A 15,950-nucleotide genomic window follows, 5' to 3' on the forward strand; every position below is an offset into this window, starting at 1 on the left:
TAGCTGTTGGTACTTAAACACCCTTAGCAAAGTGGGTTTGCTCTGGATTCTTTGGCTGGAGGTGGAGCAGTCTGCTGCAGGAGGGTTATTTACAGACTGGGACGGAGCTGTAGGCAGATAAATTGATTTGCAAGTGAAGGGAGGATTTGAACGTGGTAATGGCGGGAGTTTTAGTGTTGTATTAGTTTGCATATTGAATAGGCACTGGCACACACACAAGCATAAAGCACTCTGATTGTTCACATGGAGTCTGGGGAGAAGAGAAGGAAGCAGAGGCTTAGGTGTGGTCTCAGTTCGTAATGGATTGGCTTGCCTGTATTGAAAGCAAAGAGACGTTCCTTTCTACTAGAGATGTGGAGCTGTGTTACAGATCCTTGGCTAGCTCTGAATGATTTGTTTGATGTCATATTTATTATGGTGTTTTTTAATCACATAAAAACCCCACACCACAAACTACTGACAAATTAAATAGTGAACAAGAAGGACAAAAAAAAGAGACAGACATTCTCTGACAGAAAGTGATGAATGACAAATGCTGGCATTACATGCTCCAGAATGACTATGGAATTGTCACAAGTACGAGGGGAAATGATCTTGACTCCTTGGTGACTCAGCTCCATGTTTCCAACCTGCCTCTGAAGCAGGAGGAGCCTTATGTTCTGAATGGGTTGGAGGCAGAGGAAGGCTTCCCCAGCTCCTCTGGGGGCAGCTGGAGCTCAGCGCCGGTGACAACAGCGCTGAGGAGAAGCTGCACCTCGCGGCTGCTGCCCTCCAGCACAGTGTGAGCTGGCTCTGCCTCTGGCTCCAGCACCTGCCAAGAGAAGAGGGAAGAGTCACTGAGCAGAGCCCAGAGAGCCAGGCTGAGCAGGGAGCCTCCAGCAGCAGCCACACCCAGGGGCCACCAAGGCCATCCCCAGGCCTCAGCCCCCAGAGAGGGCAGCAGGAGAGCCTACTGCTGGAGGCTGGGGGTCACCTGCTGCCCAAAGCCACCAGCGCTGCAAACACAGCCCTGGGGACTGCCCCTGGCTCCCAGGGCCTGACCTTGCTTTTCCTGGCCCCTAGAAACTCCTGCAGGAGTCAGTTTCCCTCCTGGAGCTCTGGGGCTGGAGCAGCCCAAGAAGGAGCAGCTCCAGCAGCTCCTTTTCCTTCCTGTCCTAGCAGCAAGGATTTCCCAGAGAGAAGTCTCCTTTGGGGCATCAGCCACGCTGCTGGGGGCTGGGAAAGGGCACTGGGGGCTGGGAACCAACTCCTTTGGGAAGTCTCTGAGTGCTGTCCCTCTGCTGGGCAAGAAGCTTTGGGGCCCAGGTCTGACAATGGCCCAGCAGCTGGGGCAGAGGCAGCAGCCAAGAGCAGTGTGTTGGACAAGCAGGAAAGGCAGAGCAGGAGCTGCTGCTGAGATCCCCCCAGCAGAGAGCCCACAGCCAACAGCAGAGGAGGGTTGGGTTGGGAAAGACCTGGATGCCTGTGGAGGCCAAGCATCAGCCCTGTTCTCCAGAGGCCTGGCCAGCTCTGCTGCCCTGCTTGGTGCAGACAAGGCTCAGAGCTCAGCCCCAAGGGGCCAGGGAGCTGCTCAGCACACACAGCAGAGTGCTGCTGCTGCTGCTCTGCACCCCAAAGCAAGCAGCAGGGGCTTGAACTCCTTGGGAGTGCAAAGGCACTGAAGCAGAGAGAGAGATCTGCCCTCCAGGGAATGGAGATCTGCTCAGTGCTGACCAACAGCTCAAGTGGAGGGCAGGGGGTGGGAGGCAAGAGGCAGGGGCCAGACTCTGCTCAGTGGTGCCCAGGGACAGCCAAGGGGCAATGGGCACAAACTGCCACCCAGGAGGAGAAGAGGCTTTGGTGGGAGGGTGCTGGAGGCCTGGAGCAGGCTGCCCAGAGGGGTTGTGCAATCTCCTTCTCTGCACAGCTCCCCACCCCCCCTGGCCCCTGTGCTGCTGGGCAAGCTGCTGGTGGTGCCCTGCTTGAGCAGGGGGTTGGACTGGCTGAGCTCCAGAGGGCCCTTCCAAGCTGCAGCAGGCTGGGCAAATGTGTTCAAAACTGTGAGCTCCCACCCAACACAGGCTGCAACACTTCAGCTCTTGGCTTAGGCTTTGCCTGTGGCCAAAGCCTCTCTTGTCAGAGACTTCCCCACCTTGGCTGAGCCCTCAGAGCCCCCAGCAGCCTCCTCCCCTCTCACACACTCTGCTGCTTGCCCTCAGGGATGGAGTCAGTGCCAGGAGGAAGAGCAGCTCTTGGCCAGCAGAGAGGGAGATCTGCTGCCAGCAGCAGCTCCTCTTGGGGCAGCTCAGGGAGCTTTGGCTGCTGTGCTTCTCACCTTCTTCTTGAGAGGCCAGCTGGCACCTGGGGCCCTGGTGGTATCCACCCACTTGAGGGTGCCCAGGCGGTCGTCCCAGTCAGGGACCTCCTCTGGGGGCAGCTGGAAGCAGATCCTGGACAGGAGACACCTCACAGGGTGCCTCTGGAAGGTGACCTCCACTTCTGACTGCAAGGTGACTGTAACATCTTTGGCACAGCCAGCATGCAGGTGCCCCACCTAGGGAGAAGCAGAGAGCCAAGACCAACCTGGGATCACTGCCAAGGCCAGGCAGGCTGTGGGTGCCCTGCTGGAGCAGGGGCTTGGACTGATGATGCCCAGAGGTCCCTTCCAACCCCAGCATGCTGGGACTGTGTGAAACTGCATCTGACTGAGTATTCATCTGGGCTTTGCTAGAGAGGAACAGCACCACAGGATGCCACCTCCCACAGCATGGAGCCTCTTCTGGCCCCAGCAAACCAGGGAGGGCAGCTCCTGGGTGGCACTGAAAGGAGCTCTCACTGCTCCCTGGTGGCTCCCCAGTAGCTCCTGGGAAGCTGCCAGGCAGGGGGTGGGCAGCTGGGGGGCAGAGACAGCCAGGCAGGGGGTGGGCAGCAGGGGGGCAGAGACAGCCAGGCAGGGGGTGAGCAGCAGGGGGGCAGAGACAGCCAGGCAGGGGGTGGGCAGCAGGGGGGCAGAGACAGCCAGGCAGGGGGTGGGCAGCAGGGGGGCAGAGACAGCCAGGCAGGGGGTGGGCAGCAGGGGGGCAGAGACAGCCAGGCTCACCTGGGGGCAGAAGTGGAAGGGGGCCTCAGGCAGCCACTGGAAGCGCAGGGCCTGCTCCCTGCTGCGGTTGGTGAGGCTGAAGGTCACGGAGCAGGGGGTGCCCAGGGCACAGGCCCCAAACTGGATGTGGTGCCCTGGGGCAGCTGTTGGCAAGGAGAGAGAAAGGTCTCAGTGTGCAGGCAGACCCAGCTGCCCCCTTACACCACAGACACTCAGGGCTCTGCCTTCTCCAAGCCTTCCTTCCTCTGGCACCTGCAGCCCAGGACGTGGCTGGGCCTGGGCTGTGAGCTCAGGGGGCAGCTCCTGGGCAGACTTTCACCCTCTGCACCCCCAAGGCCTTCTCTGCAGGGCTGCTCTGGGCCCAGCATGGAGCCCTGAGGGACACCCCTCGTCCCCAGTCTCCATCTGGACACTGCTGATCACTGCCCTCTGGCTGTGAGCAATTCCTTAGCCAGCAGCAGTCCACCCCCAGAGGACACAGAGGATCAGCTGTGCTCTGCACAGCACCCCGGGGGCTGGCAGGCCTCCTTGCAGAGGTCCTCAGCCCAAAGCTGCTCTCTGGGAGCCCTCCCTGCTGGCCTGCAAGCTCCTGCCTGGGCAGGCCAGCTTCCCTGGGGCTGCCAAGCAAGGCTGCTCTGCAGGCTCCAGCAGGGGACAGCAGCTGGCTGCTAAATCTGGGCCAGCCCTGCGCCGGCACAGCCTGAGCCCAGCCCTGGAGATTCCTGTGCCCTGCTCCGGCCTGGCAGCCTCTCCTCTTACCCTCCAGGCTGTCCTCCTCCAGGCTGCTCTCAGGGAGGTTCTCCTCCTCCCTGTCTGCCACCAGCCCCTGGATGTTGTCCAGGCTGAAGTCCTCCTGGCAGCCTGCCCCCAGCAGCCTGATGGTGCTGGCCCCAGCAGGGTTGTCCAGCACTGCCAGCTGCAGCTTCCCTTCCAGGCGTTGGGGCAGGCTGGCTCTGAAGAGCACCTCCAGTTCTGCTGCCTGCCCACACTGCAGGAGCAGGGAAGCAGTGTGGAGCTTCCTCTCTGCACAGAGATGGACAGCAGGGACAGGTGAGGCACTGCAAACATTCCCATGCTGCACAAGAGGAAGCCCAGCTTCAAGCCCAGCTGCCTCTAGGCACAGCCTGCCTCACCAATGCTCCCAGACCTTCCTCCCAGGCTCACAAGGCTGGGACCCCAGCAGCAAGCTCCCTGCTGCTTGCCCTCAGCTCAGCTCAGCACTCAGCTCTGGCTCAAGCTGCAGCCAGCCAGCTCCTGCCTTCAGCAGAGCTGACTCAGAGAGTGCCTTGGGCTTTGGCTGGCTGGCTGTGGGCTCAGGGGCTGCCTCCTGCCAGGCTGGGGACTCCCCACCTGCAGCAGCAGAGAGCTCAGATGCTCCACTGAGGTGCTGACAGCCCCCCAGGACTCAAGCCCCCATGTCCAGAGGAAGAGAAACACTTCCCAGAGCTTGCCAGAAGGAAACCTGCAACCCTGCAGAGAGTCCCTCTGCAAGAGCCCAGAGAGCCCCAGGACACAGCCCAGGGCCAGCAGCTGCTTGCTGCTTGGCCAAGCCAGCAGCAGGAGAGGAATTCTCCCGGGGGGGGTGAGCACATCTCATGCTCCAGGACTTCACCTTCTCCAGCAGAGTCCTCCATGCCCACAGCCTGGTAGAGGCACTTGGTGCTGGGCCTGGCTTTCAAGGAGAAAGCTCCCTCCTCATCTAGCAGGTCCAGCAGCACCTGGGAAAAGAGCAGGAGCACACTGGGGTGGGCACAGCATGGCCCAGGGCCTGAGCCCACGCTGCTGCTGTCCCACCACAGGGAGCCCAGGGTGCTGCCCCCCTTCCAACACAGCTCTGAGCACAAGGCTGGAGTGAAACCAGACCAAAGCCAAGGCTCCACAGCCCCTGGGAGCTGATGGAAACAGCAGCAGGCAGGACAGGAGGGCCCAAAGTGAGGAGCACAAGGGGACTAAGCCACAAGTGAGGCTCAGCAGAGCCTGGTAAAGCAGGAGCAGAGCCAAGCCAGTGCCAGCAGGACAGGAGGATGACCTCCAGCCCAGCCAAAAGGGGAGAAGGGAGCCTGGGGAAGCCCTGCCCCTCCAAAGCCTCTCTCAGAGGAACTCCTTCCTGGCAAGCAGAAGGCAGCCAGGGGCTTCCAGCAGACTTTCTGAGGCCCCTTCCCAGGCTGTTCCCTGAGGCAGGGAGCAAGGAAGCAGCACAAGCCCCAGGGCTGGCTCAGGAGCGGCAAGGCCAGCAGCAGCCGAGGCCAAGGAGAGGAGGACACAAGGGAAGGGCTGAGGGCACCTTCCTGGAGGCAGCTGCTGGCAACAGGCCTCTGCCCACTGCTTTGCCACAGCAGAAGCTCAGGAGGTCGTCCTCCTGCCACAGAGGGGCTCTGAGCACAAGCCAAGGCTTTCCTTTGGGCTCCAAGGGCACCTGCAGAGCCGTGGGGCACCTGCCCACCCCCCCGGCTGCGCTGGGCCCTCTCCTCCCCAGCAGCAGCCTTGTTCCCCGAGCAGAGTTCCCTCAGCAGCTGCTCACCTGGGCAGGGACAGGGCCGGAGTTCTGCAGGACCAGGGGCAGCTTCTCCCAGGCCCCCAGGGGCAGCTTCCTGAAGAGCAGCAGGGGGTTCCCTCTCCTGTCCCTCCGCGCCGGGCGCAGGACCCTCACCTCCGGCACCTTCCCCTCGCCGCTGATCTCGAAGCTCAGGCTCTGTGCTCTGCCTGCTGCAGGGCTGCAGGAGAGGGGCAGCAGAGCCATTGCTCACTTGGCAAGCAGGGAGGCCAGGGCCAGCTGCTGCCCTTGCCCTGCCTGGGGCTCCTGGCCCCCAGGACACAGCTCCCCCTGGCTCCTCTCCTCCCGCAGCAGGAGCGGAGCGGCAGGAAGTGGCCAAGCCAGAGGCACAACTCAGTGACCCCAGCAGGGAGCTGATCTCCAAGGAGCTGCTCCTCAGGGCAGCAAGCTGCTGGACCTGGCCCCAGCTCAGCCACTCAAGGGCTGGGCCAGGGCAGGGCAGGCCCAGGCCACACAGGGGGCCCAGGGCAGAGGAGCTGAGCTCTGTCAGAGGGGAGCCAATGGCTCCTTCAGCACCAGAGCTCTTCGTGCCCCCCAGGAGATCCAGCAGATCACCTCCTCAGCACAGCAGCAAGGAGGCAGCAAGGGCAGCTGCCTCGGGGCACAGAGCCACTGCAGCCAATCCTTTGTCCTTGGCAAGCTCCAGCTCAGCTGGAGCTGCACAGCTCCACTGCTGCCCGAGTCCCCCACCCCCTGCTGGCTCCTCGGGCTCACAGAAGCCTGCAATGCTTTGCCTTGGAAGGGACCTTGGAAGCTCATCCAGCCCAAGCCCCTGCAGGCAGCAGGGACAGCTGCAGCTCCAGCAGCTTGCTGAGAGCCACAACCAACCTGAGCTGCAGTGGTGCTGAGCAGGGGGCAGCTCCCACCTCTCTGGGCAGCCTGGGTCAATGTCCCACTGCCCTCACAGTCCCTGCTGCAGGCTGCAGCAGGACATTGCCTTCCCTGCTCTGCTGGAGCTCAGAGCCACAGCTGCTGATTTCCCTGCAGCATCCCTGTGGGCAGCAGAGGCTGAGAGCCCTGGGGCTGCTGAGCCTGGAGAAGAGCAGCCCCAGAGGGGATCTTGAGTGGGAGGCTGCTGGAGCCCTGCAGCAGGCTGCCCAGAGAGCTTGGGGAGTCTCCTCTGCAGAGATTCCAACCCCCCCTGCACCCTGGGATCCTGGGCAAGCTGCTGTGGGGGCCCTGCTCAGGCAGGGGGGTTGGGCTGGCTGAGCCCCAGAGGTCCCTTCCAAACCCCTCCCTGCTGGGGTGCTAAGCACTCTGCCCAAGGCCACTCCAAGAGCCAGAAGCCGTCAGGAAGCTCCCTCCCAAGCTCTCCTGAGGTGACTTACCTTCTCTGAGCATCAAGGCAGGCCTCAAAGGTGCACTGGTACCTCTGCACCTTCTGTGGGCTGAAGGTGACAGTGGCAAAGGCCTGGGAGCAGCTGGGCACACACAGCTGGGCAGGATCCACCTGGAACACCTGGCCAGGGCGGCTCTTCAGCTTGGGGAGCCAAGAGAGGAGGCTTAGGAGGAAGCTTCTCCCCAGGTGCTGCTGCCTCAGCCATGCATGGATGAGGAGGAGCAGCCCCAGGCAGCCTGGCCCCCTGCCTGTTGCCTTGGACAGGCTCTTTCCATCTCAGGGGGTAACCCCAAGCAGTGCTGAGCCAGGGGGCTGCCAGCAAGCCCAAACCATGGCCCTCAGCACCACAGCTCCACGGCTTTGAAACCCCCCTGCAGATGCCTTGGGCAGCCTGGGCCAGGCCTTGAGAAGCCTCCAGGGGAGGAAATTGCTCCTCGTGTCCAACCTAACCCTCCCCTGGCACAACCTGAGGCCATGGCCTCTTGTCCCAGCACTTGCTCCCTGGGAGAAGAGGCTGAGCCCCCCCCAAAAGGCTCTGCTGGGAGCCCTGGCTCAAAGTTGAGGGCAAGCTCCTCCTCTCTCTGTGCTTCCAGGAGAGGCTCACAAGGCCCCAGCTCTCCCCCCAAGCACCCAGGGGCCTTGAGCTAAAGCCTTGCCTGGGACACGCTGAATGCAGCCCAGCTGTCAGCTGAGCTGGCCTAGCCTGGGCAAGAGGAAGCCATGAGGCTGGGGAAGAGGGCAGCTGTCAGGCAGGCTGCAGAGTGCCCAAGGCCTCCTGTCCCTACCTTCCTGGGGCTGGCTTTGATGGAGAGCAGCACATCACAGGGGACTCTGTTCCTGTTGCAGATGCTGAAGCGCGCCGTGGCCCGCTGCCCCACCAGCACGTCAGGGAAGAGGAACTTCCTCTGGTCGGTGAGGAAGACTCCCTGCTGCTCCTGCCCTCTCTGCAGGCCTGGGCAGAGGTTGCTGCTGCTGCAGATCTGGTGCCCCTCAAAGATGGCCTCGATGTCATCGACCACGAAGGCTGCGAGCGGAGCAGAGCAGAGGGAGGGCTGAGCAAGGAGAAGCTTCCTGCTGAGCTGCCCCTGGGGCCCCCTGGGGGCCTCTCCCGCCCTTGGAGAAGCCCTTTCTGCCCAGGCAGCTGCCAAAGCCAGCCCTGGCTAGGGGAGCTGCCTGTCAGGAGGGAGCTCAGGCACCCTGAGCACCAAAGGCTTTCTTCTGCTCCTTCCATGCAGCCCTCCCAGCCTCTCCCACTGCTGGAGCTGACAAGAACCTGCGAGGAGGCTGAGAGGGGAGCTCGGGCTCAGGCTGGCTGCTCTCTGCCAGGACTGAGGCTGGGTGCTGAGCAGCAGCAGCCTGGCCCCAGGCAGCTGTGGGCAGCACCTACCTGGAAGGCAGGACTCGGCCAGCAGGGTGTAGGGGATGCCAAGAGGGTTGTCCCTGGGGTCCCTGTGGCTGATGTCGATGAGCAGCTGCTCCTGGCACGGCCCTGGCGGCCCCGCGGCGCAATCCACTCTCACCAGCTGCTGCTCCCCAGCAAGGATGCAGCCAAAGGCAGGGGACACAGTGAACATGCCCAGGGTGAGGCCAGCCTGCAGAGAGAGAGCCAGCAGAGGCTGATGGCCAACAGCCTCCCCCTCAGCCTCCCAGCAAGGAGGACTCCAGGCCTCGGCCTGCAGCTGGGCCCAGGGCAGGCAGGGAGGACTCCGTGGCCCAGAGCACAGCCCAGGAGGGGAGAAAGAAGCCAAGCAGAGGTGCAGGCCCAGCATGCAGAGCGTGTCCCACGCCATGGGGACAAGCCCCCAGCCTGGGCACAGTGTGGAGGAGCCTGTGCTGGGCAGCAGCAGCCACTCACCTGCCTGCAGCTCAGCCTGGCTGCAGCAGAGGTTCCCTCCAAGCTCTGCCTCCGCTGGGCCTGGGAGGACTTCCTTTGGGGTGCACCAGAGGGGAGAGCAGAGAACATCCCTCAGGCTCAGCTCCTCCTGCCCCCCTGCAAAGCCAAAGCTTCCTCCCCCTGCAGGAAAGTCCTCCTGCTCTTCATGCCCCCTGCACCACCTCTGCCTGCAGCTGATGGACAGATGGGCTCCAGCCCCAGGGCCAGGAGGATCCCCAGGAGGATCCTGGGGCCTCTTTCTACACCCTGCTCACAAGCCAGTTGCACAGGCAGGCAATAAGCCAGGGCTCACAGAAGATGGACTTGCTTGGCTGGAAGGGACCTTGCAGATCAGCCAGTCCAGCCCTGAGCCCAGCACTACCAGGGCACCACTGTTCCATGGCCCTCAGCAGCAGCTTTGAAAGCCCTCCAGGGACAGGGACAGGGACTCCACCACTGGCCTGGGCAGCCTGGGCCAGGCCTTGACAACCTTCCAGGGGAAGAAGTTCTTCCTCATGGCCACCCTAACCCTCCCCTGGCACAACCTGAGGCCTTTTCCTCTTCTCCTGTCGCTTGGGAGAAATCACCAAGCCCCACCTGGCTCCAAGCTCCCTGCAGGCAGCTGGAGAGAGCCAGAAGGGCTCCCCTGAGCCTCCTCTTCTCCAGGCTGAAGCCCTCCCCCAGCTCCCTCAGCTGCTCCTCACAGCCCACGTGCTCCAGGCCCCTCAGCAGCCCTCTTGCCCTGCTCTGGCCACACTCCAGCACCTCAATGGCCTGGGAGCCAGGAAGCCAAAGCCGAGGCCAGGAGGCACAGCGCAGCCTGGTTGTGTGTCCTGCCTGCCACAGCCCAGCCCTGCTGTGGGGCCCCCTCCAGCAGGAAGGCTGCTGCAGGCCTTCTCTCACCCTTGCTCTGTGGGCTCAGCTGCCCCCTGCTCTGCTCTGCAGATGAGGAACTGGAAGGGCAGGAGGCCTGTGTTGTGCAGCAGGAAGCTGCAGGCTCTCCTGGTGCCGCTGGCCATGGCCCCGCAGTCGAGCAGCGCCGCAGGGCTGATGCTGTACTGGCTGAGCACAGCTCTGGCTGAGAGCCTCACTGGGATGCTGGCCACGGGCTCCCCTCCTGCACGCAGGCTGGGCTCCAGCACCTGCAAGCAGAGAGCGGCCTCTGTCCTGGCAGCACAGCCCAGCCGCCCAGCAACTCCTGCCCTGCTTTGGAGGCCTCCTCCAGAGCTGCATTTCCAGCCTCTCTGCCCAGCCTGGAAGGCCTTGGAAGAGTCATTGCTCAACCTCCCTGCAGGCCCTCAGCAGCTGCTCAGCTGAGCAGCACCACAGCAGGTGCTCCAGAGCCCCAGACAGCCTGCCCTGCAACGCTCCCAGGGATGGGGCAGCTCCCCCCTCTCTGCCCAGCCTGGGCCAGGCTCTCTCCCCCCTCAGTGTCAAACATTTTCTCCTCCTCCTCCTCCTCTCCAGCCTCCATCTCCCTCTTCTACTTCCAAAGCATCAGCCCTGGGCAAAAGTCTGGCCCCAGCTTTCTTCCTGGCCCCTCCAGGCCCTGGCAGGCAGGAAGGAGCACAGCTGCTTTCTGAAAGCCTTTGCTGTGCACAGAGGAGAGAAGAGTCCCCAGCTGAAGCTCTCCTTCCAGCAGAGCCATGTCCTCCTGCCCCCCTCAGCCCGGCTGTGCTCACCCTGCCCGCCCCAGGCAGCTCACCTGGCACAGCAGCACGGCTTTGTCCTCAATGCTGAGCTCCCTCTGAGGGTGGAAGAGCAGCTGGACAGCGACAGGGCGCTCAGAGAGAGGCAGCAGGCCCTGCTGGGGCTGCACAGTGAAGTGGGAGGCCAGGTCCTGGGTGCTGGGGCCTGCGGGACGCAGCCTGAACCTGGGCAGGGAAGGAAGGAGGAAGGGAGGAGAAGATCTCTGCAGTGAGCAGCCCAGGGGCCAGCAGCACAGCCAGCACTGGGCATGGCACCAGTGACAAGCAACAAAAGGCAAGAGGCCAGCCCCAGCTCCTGGCAGAGCCAGGCAGTGCTGAGTGCTGCCAGCTGCCCTCCACCCCCAGGCTTTTCATCCTGCTCTAAAGAGTCTCCTGAAGAGAAAGGACTTGGCCCTGGAAGGAGGGCAACAGAGCTCAGCAGGGACTGGCCTCGACTTCAGGGGCACAGAACCCTGGAACCCAGCATGGAGGGGTTGGAAGGGACCTCTGGGCATCATCAGTCCAAGCCCCTGCTCCAGCAGGGCACCCACAGCAGCTTGCCCAGCAGCACAGTGCCCAGGGGGGGTTGGAAGCTCTCCACACCAGGAGACTCCACAACCTCTCTGGGCAGCCTGCTCCAGGCCTCCAGCACCCTCACACCAAACAACTTTCTCCTCCTCTTCACATGGAACCTCCTGGGCTCCACTTTGTGCCCACTGCCCCTTCTCCTGTCCCTGGGCACCACTGAGCAGAGCCTGGCCCCAGCCTCTTGCCCCCCACAGCTCCTTTGTCTCTTGCTGAGCATTGCTCAGCTCCCCTCTGGGGCTGCTCTTCTGCAGGCTCTCAGCCCCAGGGCTCTCAGCCTTTGCTCCTCACAGAGCTGCTCCAGGCCCCTCAGCATCTCTCTAGTCTCTGTTGGACTCTCCCCAGCAGTTCCCAGTCTCTCCTGAACTGGGGAGCCCAGACCTGGAGCCAGGACTCCAGATGTGCTCTCCCTAGGGCAGAGGAAAGGCAGAGGAGAATGTCCCCTGACCTGCTGGCCACACTCTTCTTCCTGCACCACAGAGCCCAGGGGCTGGGTCTCTCCTTCTGCTGCCTGCTGAGCTGTGAGCAACTGGGCTGTGGCTGGAGCCTGGAGCTCAGGACAGTGCCAGTGCTCACCCCCAGCAGGGCAACAGCCTCCAGCCATGCAGAGGAGCAGAATGCAGGCCTGGGCAGGTGGTGGCCCCAGGCACTCCCAGAGCAGGCAGCTGGACCAACCTGTATGCAAGCTTGCACTGCCCTTGGTTCCTCAGGGTCAGCACTTGCTTGGCACTCCCCAGGACGTTCAGGACTCCAAAGTCCAGGCAGCCCTCTGCACCTGCAGGACACCCCCAGAGCGAGGGAGGGGATGGGGAGGAGACAAACATTTGGAGATCTCAGCTGGGACCAAGCCCTGCTCAGCAACTTGCCAGCCTTGCAACTTTGCCCTGGCTCCTTTGCTGCCCTTTCTCTTCTTCTTGAGAGAGGAGCTGCAGGGCTTGGCAGCCAAGGAGCTCAGCCTCCACCTCCCTGCTTCCAAGCACAGCTCCAACCACTTGATGTGCTGTGCTGAGCCCTCAGCAGCTGCCAGCTGCTTCTGCACACCCCTGCTGTTCCAAAGCCCCCACATCAAACCAACAGGAAGGGGCACACTGCAAGGGCCAGAGATGAGAGAGGCAAAGCTCTGTGTGGCCTGACAGGGCTTTACTCCACACAGCTGGCAAGAGGCCTGTGTCATGGATCCGTGCCAGGCTGCACTGCTGTCCCCTCCCATCCCCTCCCCCCTTGCCAAGGCCATGCAATCCATCTGAACTCCTCTGCTCTGGGGCCAGCCACTGACCTTCAGGCAGGGTGATGTTCAGAGCAACTTCGTAGGCCTCGGCCAGGACCTGGATGTTCTCCACCTGCACCACACCCTGGACATTTTCTGCATCTGAAACCTGAGGCACCAAGACACAAACCCTGCTGGAGTCCTTCTCCTCAGTGTTTCTGGCAGGCACCACCTGAGGAGCTCTTGTCTCCAGCAGCTGTGTGTAAAGCCCCTGGGAGGCACCCACAAGGTGTCCCAGAGCAGGTGGCAATGACACCCAACTCTCTCTCTCAGCACACAGCAGCCTCCCTGCAAGGCAGCCTCTCAACCACAGGCAGCAAAACCCAGGCAGAGATTTCTTTGCTCTGCCTTAAGAGCCTGAGCAGGAGACTCCACAAGCTCTCTGGGCAGCCAGCTGCAGGGCTCCAGCAGCCTCACAAGACAGATGCTGCAACCTCCTGGCTTCTGCTTTCTGCCCATTGCCCCTTGGCCTGTTGCTGGGCACTGCTGCCAAAGCCTGGCCCCAGCCTCTCGCCCCCCACCCTTCAGCCCTTGCTCAGCACTGAGAGATTGCCAAGCAGCATCCTCCAGCCAGGGGCTCTTGCTGCTAAGGGCCCAGGCAAGGTGGGGACAAAGGCATCTGCTGAGGGCTCCTCCTTGGGCCTTCAGGCACAGGCTGCAGGGCCCAGAGCACTCTGCCCAGCGCTGCCAGGCAGGGCCCTGCGCCCTCACCTCCAAGCGGATCTTCTTCTCCACGCTCAGAGGCTTGCTGGCCCTGAAGCACAGCTGCACGGCCAGCTCCGAGCGGGGCCCGACCGTGCCCTGGCTCTGCGACACCCAGAAGCTCTGGCCGAGGCTCTCCAGCCCGCTGAGCCTCCAGGCCACCGGCAGGGGGCAGTTGTTCCGCAGCAGCAGCATCCTGCTCTGCTCCCTGCAGAGACACCAAGGCTCCGTGCCAGCTGCTGGGGGGCACAGCGGCAGCCCTGCCGCCGGCAGCAGCCCTCCCCGCGGCGCTGAAACCAGCCTTCGGGCTCGGCTCTTTGCCACAAGCCCCAGAGGCCAGGCCCTGGGGCAGAGCCGGCCGGCAGAAGGGGATGCCACGGGAGGCAGAGCCAGAGCCAGAGCAGCTCCTCCGCTCCCTCTGCACCAGCAGGGGAGATGCAAATGCAGCGGGGCAGCAGCGCTGGGGGCTGCCCTGGCACCTCCAAGGCAGCAAGGAAGGCTGAGCAAGAGGCTGGCAAGTGCTGGCAGCCAGAGGGCTGCTGGCCAGGCTCCCATCTCAGCAGCCACACGGCAAGGGGAGGGGAAGGCAAGTTGCAGCAGAGCCACCCCCGGCACAGTGCCCCTGGCCTGACTGACCTGTGCAGCAGCACCCTGGCGAAATGCAGCTGCCTGGGGCTGACCTCCAGCTTCACCTGCACCCCCTGGCAGCACAGCTGGAAGACCACTGGCTCTGGGTTGTCCTTGATGCGGCAGATGAGGCTGTCCTCCACCAGGCCAACTGCAGTGGGGTAGGCCCAGACGCTCAGCTCCTGGCCCCAGCCCCGCAAAGAGAAACACAGAAGAGCCTCCAGTGAGCAGGAGGAACGGCTCCTGGCCTCTGCTGCTGCTGCTGCTGCTGCTGCCACCTGCCTGGCCCCTACCTGCTTCTCATAAGGCTGCAGCTTCATGCTGGCAGGCTCCAAGAGGAAGGTGCCCCTGCTGCCACCCCGCTCCCAGGAGAAGTGCACCTCTGCCTCCCAGGGGCTGACGTTGCGGATGGAGAGCTGCTCGCGGTTGCCAGCCTGCAGCACAGCCTTGGACCTGGCCACAGAAGGGGCAAAGGCTGCAGGGCAGCTCCAACAAGCAGCCTCAGAGAAAGCCTCACCTCCAGGGGCACTTTGCATGCTGCCTGCCTTCATTCCCAGCTTCCCTCAGTGCCCAGCCCACACTTGCTGCCTCCATCCCAGAGCTGTGCACAGGCCACCTCCAGAGGCCTTCTGCACACCAGGACCCCAAAGGTGCCTGCACAAAGAGCAGCACAGCAGGCACCTGGATTCCTCCCCTCCTCTGCTGGCTTGCCTTCCCTGCAGGCTTCCCAGAAAGGCTGGGACAGGAGGTTTGAAAGAGCTCAGCTCCTCTCTTCCACAGCAGCCAGCAGACTGCCTTGGCCCAGCTGCTGGCTGAGCCTGAGGCTGAGGGGGGGATTCCCAAGAGGAGTCCCAGCGTTAACAAATGCCTCTTGGCTCGGGGCTGGGACAGAGTGTGGAGAGAAAAGGGCAAAAAGGGCAATTCCTCAGCCTGGCCAAATCCTCTCCTGGCTTTTAAACACTTGGAATTGCACTTCCCTGGGGGGTCCAAATGCCACCAGCTCTCCAGAGCCCCCCTGCAGACAAAACTTCATTCCTAACCCTGAAAGCAGGGAAAGAGGGAAGTGAAGAGCAGGAAGATGGCAGCAGCTCCAGGGACAAGACTCTGAGGCCAGACTGGATCCAGCAGTGAGGATCAGGGAAGTGGAAAGCCCATTTCTCCTGCTCTGCAGGTGTCTGTGTCCCCTGCTGACAGCTCCAACCATCCTGGCTTGCTGACACTGCAGAGTCATGGAGGCTCCACAAAGCATCAGCAGAGAAAGCCTTCCCTTCAGGCTGCCCACAGAGCTCCCAGCACTTGAAATAACACCACAAAGCTGCTGAAGCTGAGGTGGGGGCTGACAAGTGACCCCCAGCTGCCTTCAGGCTGCAGGCAGCACGTGGCTCTGGCCACCAAGGCAGCCCCCAGGCAGGAAGAGCAGCTCCATCCCTCCCCAGCTCCTCCAAGCCTCCTGTGCCTGCTAGGTGCTCAAGCTGCCAGAGCTGTGCTCCTCCAAAGCCACCAAAGCCCCAGCTCTCTGCCTGGGCCTGCCCTGAATCGTGCCCCTGGGAGCAGGTTCCTGAGAGCACAAGGTGCTGCAGATCCCTTCTCAACCCCCCCTGCATGCAAGCAGCACGGCTGGGCTGGGCAGTACCTACCGCTCCCTGGCCTTGCCACACAGCAGCGGCCCGAAGTGGAACACCCTGGTGCCCAGCACATACTCCTTGGAGAGGATGGCCTCAGCTGCCTTGCTCTGCCTGCAGCGAGGAAACACCTCCCTGGGCACAGGGAGTGAGGAGCTGTGAGATGCTCTGAGCACAACACCTGCTCCCAGAGCCCCCACTCTGAGCGCTGGCCGAGGCAGCAGCAGCGCTGCCCAGCTCCAAGCACAGCAAGAGCTGCTGGGGGGCTGGGGGGCTGAGGGGCAGAGTCTCAGCTCTGAGCTCAGGGGCAGCAGAGCGGGATGGCCCCAGGGGCCAGCCTTACCGTGGCTCCTGGCTGATGGTGGGGTACAGGCAGCTGCCCCTGCAGTGCAGCTGGTAGGGGCGCTTGGTGCCCAGCAGCTCAAAGTGCAGCCTCTGCTCAAAGCTGCCCAGCAGCGCCGAGCTGAAGTGGACCTGCAGCACCACCTGGCCCTGGGCAGGCACTACCCAGCGGTAGCTGCTGCTCCTGGCAGGGAAAGAGGAACCTTCAGGCACTGCTGAGGAGCAAAGGAGAGCAGGAGGAGCTGGGCACTTGCTGGGGGGGAGCTGGGCTC

General features: G+C 62.9%; 1 protein-coding gene across 1 annotated transcript in view; it reads right to left on the reverse strand.

Moving 5' to 3' along the window:
* Nucleotides 1-363: 363 nt before the first annotated feature.
* Nucleotides 364-15,950, reverse strand: part of LOC137455225 (hydrocephalus-inducing protein homolog) — a 60,205-nt gene continuing 44,618 nt past the window's right edge. The window contains exons 45-63 of the mRNA XM_068165846.1: nt 15,680-15,862; nt 15,352-15,471; nt 14,008-14,167; nt 13,724-13,896; nt 13,097-13,295; nt 12,395-12,494; nt 11,794-11,893; nt 10,551-10,719; nt 9,749-9,987; nt 8,828-8,900; nt 8,360-8,564; nt 7,758-7,996; nt 6,962-7,113; nt 5,601-5,793; nt 4,692-4,797; nt 3,839-4,102; nt 3,080-3,222; nt 2,315-2,533; nt 364-811 (exon numbers count right to left, since the gene is read on the reverse strand). Of these exons, the coding sequence (XP_068021947.1) occupies nt 653-811; nt 2,315-2,533; nt 3,080-3,222; nt 3,839-4,102; nt 4,692-4,797; nt 5,601-5,793; nt 6,962-7,113; nt 7,758-7,996; nt 8,360-8,564; nt 8,828-8,900; nt 9,749-9,987; nt 10,551-10,719; nt 11,794-11,893; nt 12,395-12,494; nt 13,097-13,295; nt 13,724-13,896; nt 14,008-14,167; nt 15,352-15,471; nt 15,680-15,862 (3,196 nt within the window). The 3' untranslated portion in view covers nt 364-652. The remainder of the gene's footprint in view (nt 812-2,314; nt 2,534-3,079; nt 3,223-3,838; nt 4,103-4,691; nt 4,798-5,600; nt 5,794-6,961; nt 7,114-7,757; nt 7,997-8,359; nt 8,565-8,827; nt 8,901-9,748; nt 9,988-10,550; nt 10,720-11,793; nt 11,894-12,394; nt 12,495-13,096; nt 13,296-13,723; nt 13,897-14,007; nt 14,168-15,351; nt 15,472-15,679; nt 15,863-15,950) is intronic.

This window comes from Melanerpes formicivorus, unplaced genomic scaffold, assembly GCF_026170545.1.
Source record: "Melanerpes formicivorus ecotype bairdi unplaced genomic scaffold, bMelFor1.0.p_v2 SCAF_93, whole genome shotgun sequence".
In the NCBI taxonomy this organism is placed as follows: domain Eukaryota; kingdom Metazoa; phylum Chordata; class Aves; order Piciformes; family Picidae; genus Melanerpes; species Melanerpes formicivorus.